General features: G+C 36.1%; 1 protein-coding gene across 2 annotated transcripts; it reads left to right on the top strand.

The window, feature by feature from the left end:
- Positions 1-621: 621 nt before the first annotated feature.
- Positions 622-5,957, top strand: LOC115974839 (amino-acid permease BAT1 homolog). Of its 2 annotated transcripts, XM_031095382.1 has the most exons (8): positions 622-1,057; positions 1,187-1,447; positions 2,711-2,729; positions 2,856-3,075; positions 3,163-3,344; positions 3,786-4,075; positions 4,164-4,293; positions 5,548-5,957. In XM_031095382.1, exons 1-8 carry the CDS (start codon positions 960-962, stop codon positions 5,893-5,895), a joined length of 1,548 nt encoding a protein of 515 aa, XP_030951242.1. In that variant the 5' UTR covers positions 622-959; the 3' UTR covers positions 5,896-5,957. The 2 variants fall into 2 exon arrangements, with proteins under 2 accessions (XP_030951242.1, XP_030951249.1); XM_031095389.1 differs by lacking the exon at positions 622-1,057 and having other exon boundaries at positions 1,361-2,080.
- The last annotated feature ends 5,734 nt before the right edge of the window (positions 5,958-11,691 follow it).

Raw genomic sequence — 11,691 nt, 5'->3', positions numbered from 1 at the left:
ATTTTATTTACAGTGTTTTCTCACCTCTCTCTGATGGTTGTGTTTAATAGTTGTGTGTAGTGGATGTATTATTTTATTGTAGTAAATATCTTATTTTATTGTAATATTTATATTATTTTATTGTGTTGAAAGTTAAAATAGATCTACTGCTGTAGCATATGTAGGTAAAATAACTTTTTATAGTGCCAAATAGCTAAATTTTTAACTTCACTATTATGTATGCTCATAGGATCTACTAGCTGTTAAGACTTAAAAAAGAGTTAGAATCTCATCTGTAGAATATAGTATCAAGCCTATGAAACAATCTAGTATTAACGGTTATATAGGAGAACTAGCTGAACATTTATACTATAATAATTAAGAAAGTTCAACATGTCTTATTTAAACTCGAGAAATTCTCTTTCCACAACAAATCTTAAGTATCAATTTGTTACTGGTTATTATTTATTTATTTTTTTTAAAAAGTAATTCCGTTAATAAATTCAAATTTCAACCAAAAACAACTAATCACATGCAAAGATGTTGCGGATTAGCTACGAAAATTCTGGAAATCATCAAAATACATTTGCAAAGTACAAAGCAAGGCAAATCACGTATAGTCATTCACCAGTCACCACCACCTTCTTCTCCAGCTATCAAAGATTCCAACTTTGTGTATATTATTGGCGGCTCTGTTTGATCATTGAGTTGTGCTTATAGTTGCTATATTGCCAAAAAAAATATAGTATATACAATTCTTTATTCCACACGTTTGATTTTGCTTCTCCCTCACACACTATTGAAATTAGTATAAAAAGATCAGAGTAATAGTATCAGTCTCTCAGTTATACACTATTGAGAGAGAAAAAGAGAGACTCCAGGAAGGAAGGAAAGAGATTGAATATGTGGTTGAAACAACAAAAAACTCAAATCTTTTGCTTCCTCTTTTTCTCTTTCCGACTCTTCTCTGCTGTGAGAAGATGGTTTCTGGTATTGAAAACGGCAGCGTTTCTGTTGATTCAGGACATGCCAGGCTTCATGAGCTTGGCTACAAACAAGAGCTCAAGCGTGATCTATCGTAAATTTTCTCAACAACCCTTTTCTTGTTTCTCATTCTTTTGCTTTGTTTTGCTCTTTGATCCTCAATTCATAGCAAAACTTGAAGTGGGTCATTGAGGTTTATGGGTTTTGTTATTGGGAATTGCAGGTTGGTTTCGAACTTTGCGTTTACATTTTCTGTAATCTCTGTGCTTACTGGTTTAACCACACTTTACAACACTGGGCTAACCTATGGTGGGCCAGTTTCTTTTGCTTATGGATGGTTAATAGCTGGTGCGTTCACCATGTTTGTTGGGTTGTCTATGAGTGAGATATGTTCCTCTTACCCAACCTCTGGTGGTCTCTACTATTGGAGTGCAAAGCTTGCTGGCCCAGGATGGGCACCCTTTGCCTCATGGATAACTGGCTGGTAATCATTTTCTTAGAAAGTTACTTACTATGTTGGTTTGAATTGCAGTATTAATCATAGGAAGAATGAAAAAAGATAAATTGGTTTGGCCCCTTAATAGCTTTTATCACCACTGGTTAGTTGACACAATGAGTGCTTTGATCTAACATTTATAAAGTTCTTTAATTATAAATGTACCCGACCCTAGCTAGACTGTTGAGAATCCATAACTAACCCCAAAATTTTGGACTAAGCTTTAGTATAATTGCTGTTGTTGTTGTTGCTGTATATTTCTGTGCTTTTTGAGGAATTCAAGTTGTGCTTGGAATTCATGAATCATGAGATCTGCAATACTTAGTAAGGTGGTGGTCGAATTTTTATTGGGGTTTTAGAGGAAGTGGGTAGAAAAGGATCTAGGATTAGATCAATGAAAGAATGTACAATTGGGGTACATATTTGAAATGTGAGAAGCCAACGATGGCCTATTGTCCTCATGGGGAAATGGTAAACCACAAAAGGCTTCATCTTTAGAGTGTAGACTTCCTTTCTTTGTCAACAGGTCTGCCTATTTGTTACACTTCCGGTAAGCATGATGCAAGTCTCTGGGCGGAACGTCATCATCAACCACCTGCAATCATCAGCAAGCATTCTCAGGATTTGATTTGCATTAGCTGTCTTAAGAAACAGGCATCTGACTCTGATTATGACCTCAAGGGGCGTTTAGTTCAATTATCAGGGAATCAATTCCTAGGGGTTCTCAATGCTAAAGCTTCAATCATAGTAGACCATGGCATTAATTCCCATATGAGCTTAAAGTCTTTGTCCTTCGTAAACTTCCCAATTTCTTAAAATATGCTGGGTTTTTCTTCTTTGGTTGCCACTCTAGTTTTGTTCCTTTGGGGCTGTGAAAAAGGTGCCAACTTCCCATGCAGGGAATTTAATTTCTAATGAAAGAAACTAAGGTGATTGAGCCAACTTTAAAATGTGCTCAACACACGTTGTTTGCTATTTCTCTTTTTTTCACAACCTGTAATTATAGTGCTTGTTACAATATGCACTGTCTGTCATAAGTTGAACAATGAGTGAAAAGTCATTAGTCAGTGTCATATATCTTTTAAAAAAAGAGAGTCAGTTTTGTTTTATTGTTGGCTTGTTGCCACTAAGCCTAAAATCTTAGGTATTTTGTTGAACCAGCTGGTCAAGCCAATCATAAGATACAGGGAATTTGGAATTGCTGCAATCACATCTTCTGATGCACAGTAAATTATTTTTATGTTTATGCAGGTTCAACATTGTTGGTCAGGTATTACTGAGCATCATTTGTCCTGGAGTTTCAAGTTATTCAAAATCCACTAGGAGGTCAAGCTTGTCTTGGATGTGATACAATCTGTTATGAACTCTTAACTGATTTGGATACATTTTCATGCAGTGGGCTGTCACAACAAGTGTAGATTACTCACTTGCACAGGTGATTTCAGTGATAATTCTACTTAGCACAGGTGGAAAAAATGGAGGGGGATATGAGGCATCCAAATATGTTGTTATTGGTTTCCATGGGGCAATTTTACTCCTACATGCTATCATCAACAGTCTTCCTATCACGTTGTTATCTTTCTTTGGACAATTAGCTGCTGCATGGAACCTAGTAGGTATGAAGATTTTCCTTTCCATTTCTCCTCTTCAAGTTTTCCCATGGTATTGCTTCTTGGATCTCTAATGCCTCTTGGCATCCTCAGGTGTCTTCATTCTTATGATTCTCATTCCCACTGTCGCAACAGAGAGGGCTAGTGCCAAGTTTGTTTTCACTCACTTCAACACCGATAATGGTGAGGGAATCAATAGTAAAGTATACATATTTGTTCTGGGACTTCTAATGAGTCAATATACCCTAGTCGGGTACGATGCCTCTGCTCATATGGTAAATTGCACTGTTCTCTTCATCCCTTCAAATAAAACCACTGCCTTCAGAAGCAGAAAGAAAAGTGTCGATCTTGACATGTCTGAGAAGTTTCAAAACTTTTATTAGGTGACCCCATGACACTACTCAATAAAATGAAAAGTTTGTTAATAACAAAATCTCTGGAATCAGATCTTTTCAGTTTTTCAAGTATGGCTAGTCATTCTTGAAATGCGAATCCAAGCTCATAAAATCAGGTGCTTATTTTCAGTTCTACTTGCTTACAAAATATTTCAGTTAATTTATTTCAGATAAACAGAATCTTAAACTAGGTATCTGGAATTTATGCCATTCTTAGTCCCAATTCTTTGAGTTTGGCACTTTTCTTTCTGCTGATGACTTAGCATTTATTCATATAACTGTAACTAAATCCTACTGTTTCCTGTGAATTTCTAATTCTAGACAGAGGAAACCAAGAGTGCTGATAAGAATGGACCAAGAGGAATAATCAGTTCCATTGGGATATCTATTATTGTTGGATGGGGATACATACTTGGGATCACCTTTGCAGTAACTAACATATCAGACCTTTTAGATGAAAACAATGATGCTGGTGGTTATGCCATTGCTGAAATATTTTACCAAGTATTTAAGAGTCGATACGGCACTGGCGTTGGAGGAATTATTTGCTTGGGAGTGGTTGCTGTTGCCATATTTTTCTGTGGTATGAGTTCTGTTACTAGCAACTCAAGGTAAGCATACATTTCTTTGACTTAATAACATGAGATAGGACTCACTTTTTGATCCCTTAACTATTTACTGCATAATATTCATTTTCAGGATGGCTTATGCCTTCTCTAGAGATGGAGCCATGCCATTTTCATCAGTTTGGCATAAAGTGAACAATCAGGAGGTCCCCATAAATGCTGTGTGGCTCTCTGCCTTTATATCATTTTGCATGGCTCTGACGGTATGCAAATCCCCCCCCCCCCCCTCCCCTTCTATTGTGTTTTAGATGAATTGCTCTTCTAATTGTCATAGACATTATATCATTATATATAGAGTTCTTCGTTGTTATAGTTATGCACTGCACTGGAGTTGCCACTACAGTGCATTAAAATTTGTCTCTCTTTTAGTGGATAACAATGAGAATTGTTGGCTATGTAGCTGGAAAATTCTTCAAGGGAATTATATTTGTATCATATCCAAATCTATCTAATCAGAGATAATACTTTTCAAATACTTCCTATATATCAATCCAATACTTCATTGGCATATAAAATTTTGACATTGTATCTGATACATTTAAGCTACTGATTTATAAGTATTGGAAACACCTCGAGCACTAGGAGAAGACCTCTTTAAGTAAAGACTAGGAAAGAATTGCAAGTAAAACTATTGAAGGGTTTATGACATACATTATGACTAACGCATAAACTAGTGATGCCTGCATGAGTAAGTCAAGTATTCTACTATACATTTGAAATGGATGAGGGAAGGTATGAATCTTGGATGCCTTAGTTTGAAACACAGGAGGTGCCAATTGACCCAAAGATGGCACATACACATTGTATTGTATATGTGTCCTTTTTCCAAATCCATTCTTCATAGTAACATGCATGAAATATTTATTTCCCTGGACTTTTCCAGCATGCATGAATTGAAGAAAATAAAAATGAAAAGGGGGGGTGGGGTGGGGGGAAGGTTAGATATATAATTGGTGATGGACCTTTTTTTTTTTTTTAAAAAAAATTTTAATTTTTTTTAATTTTTTTTTTTTATGTTTGTTTGTTTAGTTTACTAAGTGTGTGTTTGGAAAAATTTATTTTTACCAATTTATTTTACTATTCAGCTTATTTTTGTTACAATTCATGAGCTTCACTGTATTTTTTGGTACTATTCATGAGTCTCACTGTATTATTTTAACTAAATTTTATCTTTATCTATAGTACTTTCAACAAAAAAAATTTCATTTTCAGCAAAATAAACAGATCCCAAATAGAGTTTAAATGACAGTTCTAAGGGTAGATTTATCGATACAGATTTACAAAATACAACATTGGAAATATGGCTTGATCTTGGTTAAGTCCCAAGTTATGTCATTTTATATGTTGGCCAATGCACGTACACTATTGCACTTAGCCCTTAATACCCTCATGCAAAAGCTTTTATTTCTGTTATTCAGCTGAGAACTGTATACTTGTTCATTTTAAATGTTTTGCAGTCTCTGGGAAGCACAGTGGCATTTCAGGCTATGGTATCTATAGCAACTATTGGACTGTACATTGCTTATGCCCTACCCATCTTCTTTAGAGTGACTTTGGCACGCAAGTCCTTTATCCCCGGACCTTTCAACTTGGGCCGCTATGGGATCCTTGTTGGTTGGATTGCCGTTCTCTGGGTGGCAACCATCTCAGTCCTCTTCTCATTGCCTGTATCCTATCCCATTACTAATGAGACACTCAACTACACTCCTGTAGCGGTTGGCTGTTTGTTTATTCTTGTCATTGCGTCTTGGGTTTTCAGTGCTCGTCACTGGTTTAGGGGTCCTATAACCAATATAGATGCCTGAAGAAATAAAAAGGAAGAAATATATCCAGACGACAAAATTTAGTTACAAAATTTGTTGTAATCATAAGTTACAACTAAAGTTATAGCTTTAAACTACAACTAATTTTGTAAGTAATTTTTTTTTTATGAGAATTTTGTGGCTAAACTTTATCCATATTAAAATACATAAAAAGTACTAAAACATTTATAGTCTACACCAAGAAATGAATATGCGAATTCAATCTGATGCAACCATATTTTTTAAAAAATAAATAAATAAATAAATGGTAACTAATGAACCGTTTGGGAGGACTTAAAAAAAAAAAAATTTGTATGAGGTGGTTACAAAATATATATATATATATATATATATATATTTAGGACTTCAATAAAGGAATTTCTTTTCTTTTCTTTTTCTAATGCAAATATTTAGGATTCGTAAGCATCTAACTAAGGGGTGTGCAGTTTTTTTCATCTAACACACTGGGTAATTATCCAAAATTATAAAAATTGTATGAGGTAATCACAATAAAAATAATATATATTACGAAAATAAACTCAATTTGGTCTTAAGTCTTAACATCAAAATTATGAGGATAAAAAATATTATTAAAAAGCATGCAATGGTTATATAAGAGCTACTATAGTAGCACATGTATTGCCATGCACCTAATAAGTGGATCAAGATGGCAACACCAACACATGGGCATTTCCATGCACCCACTAGGATACAAGTGGGTCTAAGGAATAAAATCAAAGAGATGAGTTTGTAAAGTTTTTAGAATGGTCACCTACTGATCTCAAGATATGGTGTCAGTAATTTTAAATTGACCTATAGTAATTATGCTTAAGTGTAAATTTTAGCAATAATGCAATTAATGTGAATATTAAAGAGAGTGGTTAGCAGAAGTTAAACCCTAACTCTTTGTCTTTAATAGAGGTTACATGTGGTATAAATGTCACATGTCATTCATGGAAAGACTTTCAAAATAAATATTGGCGAAAATGTATTTTTGGTCCCTACATTTTGGGTCGGTTCTCAATTTGGTCCCTAAATTGATTTCACTCCTAGGTCAGTCCTGATTTCAGAAAATTGTTTTTATTTTGGTCTCTGCGGTCAACCCAGTAACAGAAAATGCATACGTGACAAACGGAATGCACTGTTTGCTGACATGACTAATAAAATAAAATAAAAAAACCACATCAGCATGCCATGTCATCGTTTAATTTTTTTTTTAAATAATTTATCAATTTGAAAAAAATTATAAAAACATAAAAACAAAATTAAAAACATAAAAATACATAGTTTCAGGTTTGAACGTGAATACACAAGAGCTCAAGAAAATGATCCCAGATCACAAGAACTCAAGAACACAAAATTCCTGGGCATTCAACATCTTTCCCAGAAAATTTCACCAAACATTGAAAAAATTCACATCTAAAAAGCCGATGCCTAAGATTTTCATCACAACATTTTCTTTCCACCCAAAACCAGAAATTTTCTTATGAAACAAATACACACAAACCCAGAAAATCATCAACATTTTCCCCAGAAAGTCAAGATTTTCTTTCAAACCAAACACTAATTGCACCTCATCGCCGCATCAATACTTATCTCTCCTTCTTCTCTTTTCTCCTTTTTCTCCTCAATACCACAAAAACCCCGTACACACCACCACCACCACCAACATAGATTCATCCACATATCTCGCTACCACCACCACCATAGGTGACTTAGCGGACACTTTGATGCTGTCAACGACTCCTCCGCTTCCAACCCTAGCTTTAACTACACCTAACGCTGCTACTCCGCAATCCTCGCATCCGTTACCTGTCCACGAAGATTGTTGGAGAGAGGAAGCCACGTCGATGCTCATGGACGCCTGGGAATCTCCGTTTCTCTAATGGAACCCTAACTTCGTCATGGACTTTCTTCCATCGTCTTGATTCTTTGATCGGATCTAATGTGACGATTAAGAAGCCGACTTCGACTCCAATTCCGATTCAGGTTCAACATCCTCCGTCGTTGTCTCAATCTCCTCCGGTGGGGGTTCCGTTGTATCAACATCAACTACCATCGATCTCGGCCCATCTCTCTCTAAAGCCAGATCAAACCCTAATCCCAAAGAGAGAGCCAAAAGAGAGAGAGAGAGAGAGCTTCAAACCAGATTTTTGTAGAAAGAGAGAGGGAGAAGAAGCTTGATCTACTCACCGTTGGTTTGCTTGTGAGCTCCGGCGCGTGGTGGAGAAAGAAGGCTAAGTGAGCTCCGGCCATGGACAGTGGAGAGTGAGAGATTCTATCCATTGAGCGTGAAGAGAGAGAGAATTTGAGATTAGTCATTCACAGTGTAGGGATTTTTTTTTTTTTTTTAGCTGATGAGGTTAAAGAACTAAAAAGATAATGATTTTTTATTTTTTAAGAAATGATTTTAGTTTAAAATAGATTTAAGGTTTTTTTTTAATTTAATTTATTTTTTTTAAAAAAATTCCTGAGTTGGCTTTTTTTATTAATTTAAATGCTGACGTGGCATTTAAAAAATGTTAAATATAATTTTTTTTTTATTAGCTACGTCAGCAAATAGTGCATTCCGTTTGTCATGTATGCATTTTCTGTTATTGAGTTGACGGCAAGGATCAAAATAAAAACAATTTTCTGAAATTAGGGATTGACCTAGGAGTGAAATCAATTTAGGGACCAAAAGTGCATTTTTGCCATAAATAAATACTCCCTTGTCTTATTGAGGGTAATTATTGGCCAGAAATAATTACTTTTTTGTCTATAAAAGAAAGGCTACCCATGAAAAAAAGAGAGGATAAGATAATTATACAACACCAACACTTTATATATATCTTTTATAGATGATTATCGTTCTTAGATCATTTTCAACTTCGCAAGCATAAAGAGAATGAGAAAAAAAAATACAATTTAAAGATAAATTTGTCAAAATTCACATTTAATAAAAATAAAAATAAAATTATCAAACTATGTAACTTTAGTGCAATAACTACTCAACCACTTTGAACAATCACAAGCAATAAAACAACTCTTATGACAATATTCCTCTTATTTGGGAAGGTGGTAAACAATTGTTATTATATAAGAATTTAAAAAAAAAAATGTTATCGAACTGTGAGCTATGTCAATTCACCTCAAAATCAATTGGTGATAAGTGTTGAGGGTCATTTGTGAGAATCCAAGTAAGAAGAAGAAAGCTCAACGATAAGGGTAGCAAAGAATTGGCAAACAGATGGCAAAACCGTTAGGCCCAAGCAGCAGGAATAATGGATCACAGGCCCATGAATTAAACAAATGGACCTAGAAGATGCAAGTGGACTTAAAAAAGCCCGAAAATAGAGAAATAGCATACCCATGGGTAGTATATGATGTAGAAAAGTGAGAAAGGACCACTGCAGACCCAAAGTAATGCAAACAAAAAAAGTAAGGGGTTAATGGCAGGCCCATGAATCCCAAGGATGAGAATAAGGTAATTGGGCCAGTGAAGCCCAATGAAGTTAGTAAAAGCCAATAGGAATGTAAAGTTAGTAAAAGGGACAATGAAACCCAAAGAAAGCAAGTGGGCCAAAGATGCCCAAAGGGACACAGAAGCCCATAAGTAGGAAAATTAATGGTCATACCAAGCCACTGGGGGAAAGAGTAAACGGCTGGACCAAAGAAGCTAAGCAAGATTAAGTCATTACAGCAGGAGTGACAGAGTAATATGGCAGGAAATGAGGGTAATAAAAAAATGGGCCAAAAGAAATGTAAAACCCAATATCAAATAAAGCCCAACTCCTTAGGGGAGCGGGAAATCAAAAAGCAGCTCACATAGAAGGTCAAAGAAAACAAACGGCAGGCTATGCAGGCAAGCCTCCAGACCACGGCAGACGAATGACCAGCAAGCAGATTTTGGACATATATGGAAGGAAGGCATGCACAAGGCCTAGACACCACCAGCCTGTACCCAATCAATACAGAGCATAGTGAGGTCGAGAGTCAAAGATTCAGAGGGCATGGTTTGGTGGTGGGGAGAGGGGAAATATTTATTTTTGAGGTTCCAGCTCAGGTTCTTTCGGGGAAGTGTCCTGTTAGGATGACTTACTACCCAAAAGAAGCAAGCTGAGTTAGAACCACTAGGTGCATGCCATGAGGGATAGAGAGAGAGAAAGAACCCAAACCATAGCAGGAAAGAGTGTCACGGCAGACAAACAAACAAAATACCCTTCTTTGTCTAGTGATGGGGGGGTGGCACACAGACGAACCAGTGGTGGTCAGCTAGTACACCCAGACCAGATAAAGGAGGTTAAGGGTTAAAACAGTAAAATCCAGTCACGGCAAGTACTATAAAAGGAGGATCTTGCCATAAACAAAAAACAGAGCAACAATGGGAACCATAACTAAGAAAGAGGAATTCGAAAAGGGATACCAAGAAATAGAAAAGAAACAAGTGGGAGGGAAGAAAGAAAACAACCAGAAAAAAAAAATAAAAATAAAGTGAGAATTAGAACGGCAGGCATGCACCGGTAGATTGATTCCCTCTCTCCCTCACGAAATCCTGCTCTCTGTTAAAACCAAAAGGGGCCTTTGTGCATAAACCATTTATGTCTGTTTCTCTCAGGGCAGTTAATCTCCACGATAGGACTTTTCCTGAGAGATTAATTGCGTTGAGAAGAAACGTTCTTTCATCTCTGGTTTTGCTCCTGCGGACCAGATTTTAGTTGATTCCTTCATCTTCTGATTAACCCATACATATTACCATTTGTTCCCTTTCATTCTGTTCTTTTTCTTTCTGTAAAAGTGACTATTATTACTGTGATTGTATTTGAGGATCATTTGGTCATTTCCTACTAAGTAGCCAGATATTTTATTTTATTTATTTATTTATTTATTTATTATTATTATTATTATTATTATTATTATTATGTCTGTCACAACTTGTCTGAAACAGCTCTGCCTGCCACAAGCACGTTCCTAGCAAACCAGGCATAGTTTGCGCACAAACTGGACCAAATTAAGTTGCAGCTGGATCGGTCCCAACTCCCTTATCCAGAAAACTTGGGCCTATTGTAGCAGGAAGCAGCCCAACACTACTAGCACAGCCCACCCCAAAAGGAGCCTCTATGCATCAGCTATTCAGGTCCGTTTCTCTCAGGGTAGTTAATCTCCACAATAGGACTTTTCCTGAGAGATTAATTGCATTGAGAAGAAACGTTCTTTCCTCTCTGGTTTTGCTCCTGCGGACCAAATTTTAGTTGATTCCTTCATCTTCTGATTAACCCATACATATTACCATTTGCTCCCTTTCATTCTGTTCTTTTTCTTTCTATAAAAGTGACTATTATTACTGTGATTGTGTTTGGGGATCATTTGGTCATTTCCTACTAAGTAGCCAGATATTTTATTTATTATTATTATTATTATTATTATTATTATTATGTCTACCACAACTTGTCTGAAACGGCTCTGCCTACCATAAGCACGTTCCTGGCAAACCAGGCATAGTTTGCGCACAAGCTGGACCAAATTAAGTTGCAGCTGGACCGGTCCCAACTCCCTTATCTAGAAAACTTGGGCCTAGTGTAGCAGGAAGCAACCCAACACTACTAGCATAGCCCACCACTTTACAATAAGAAAAACAAACTTAAATTTTTTATGATATTTGACATTGCACTCGTAGGTCTATTTTTAGAATGGTTGTATGGAGTCAAATGGTGGTCCTCCAAGTAAACAAGGATATTCATCCATTTTCAAAAAAATGAAAAGTTTTAGTTGAACAAGAGAATTTTATCACGGTCTCCACCCATTTTGAAGCAGATGGTT

The sequence above is a fragment of the Quercus lobata genome, chromosome 1, assembly GCF_001633185.2.
Source record: "Quercus lobata isolate SW786 chromosome 1, ValleyOak3.0 Primary Assembly, whole genome shotgun sequence".
Taxonomy (NCBI): Eukaryota; Viridiplantae; Streptophyta; class Magnoliopsida; order Fagales; family Fagaceae; genus Quercus; species Quercus lobata.
The sequence above is the reverse complement of the archived record's forward strand: the minus strand, read 5'-3'. Positions and strand labels throughout refer to the sequence as shown.

Coding starts and splice junctions, on each gene's coding strand:
- LOC115974839 (XM_031095382.1), top strand. CDS start 960: ATGGTTTCTGGTATTGAAAACGGCAGCGTTTCTGTTGATTCAGGACAT. Junction 3,076..3,162: donor TGCTGCATGGAACCTAGTAG/GTATGAAGATTT, acceptor TGGCATCCTCAG/GTGTCTTCATTCTTATGATT. Junction 4,076..4,163: donor TCTGTTACTAGCAACTCAAG/GTAAGCATACAT, acceptor ATTCATTTTCAG/GATGGCTTATGCCTTCTCTA.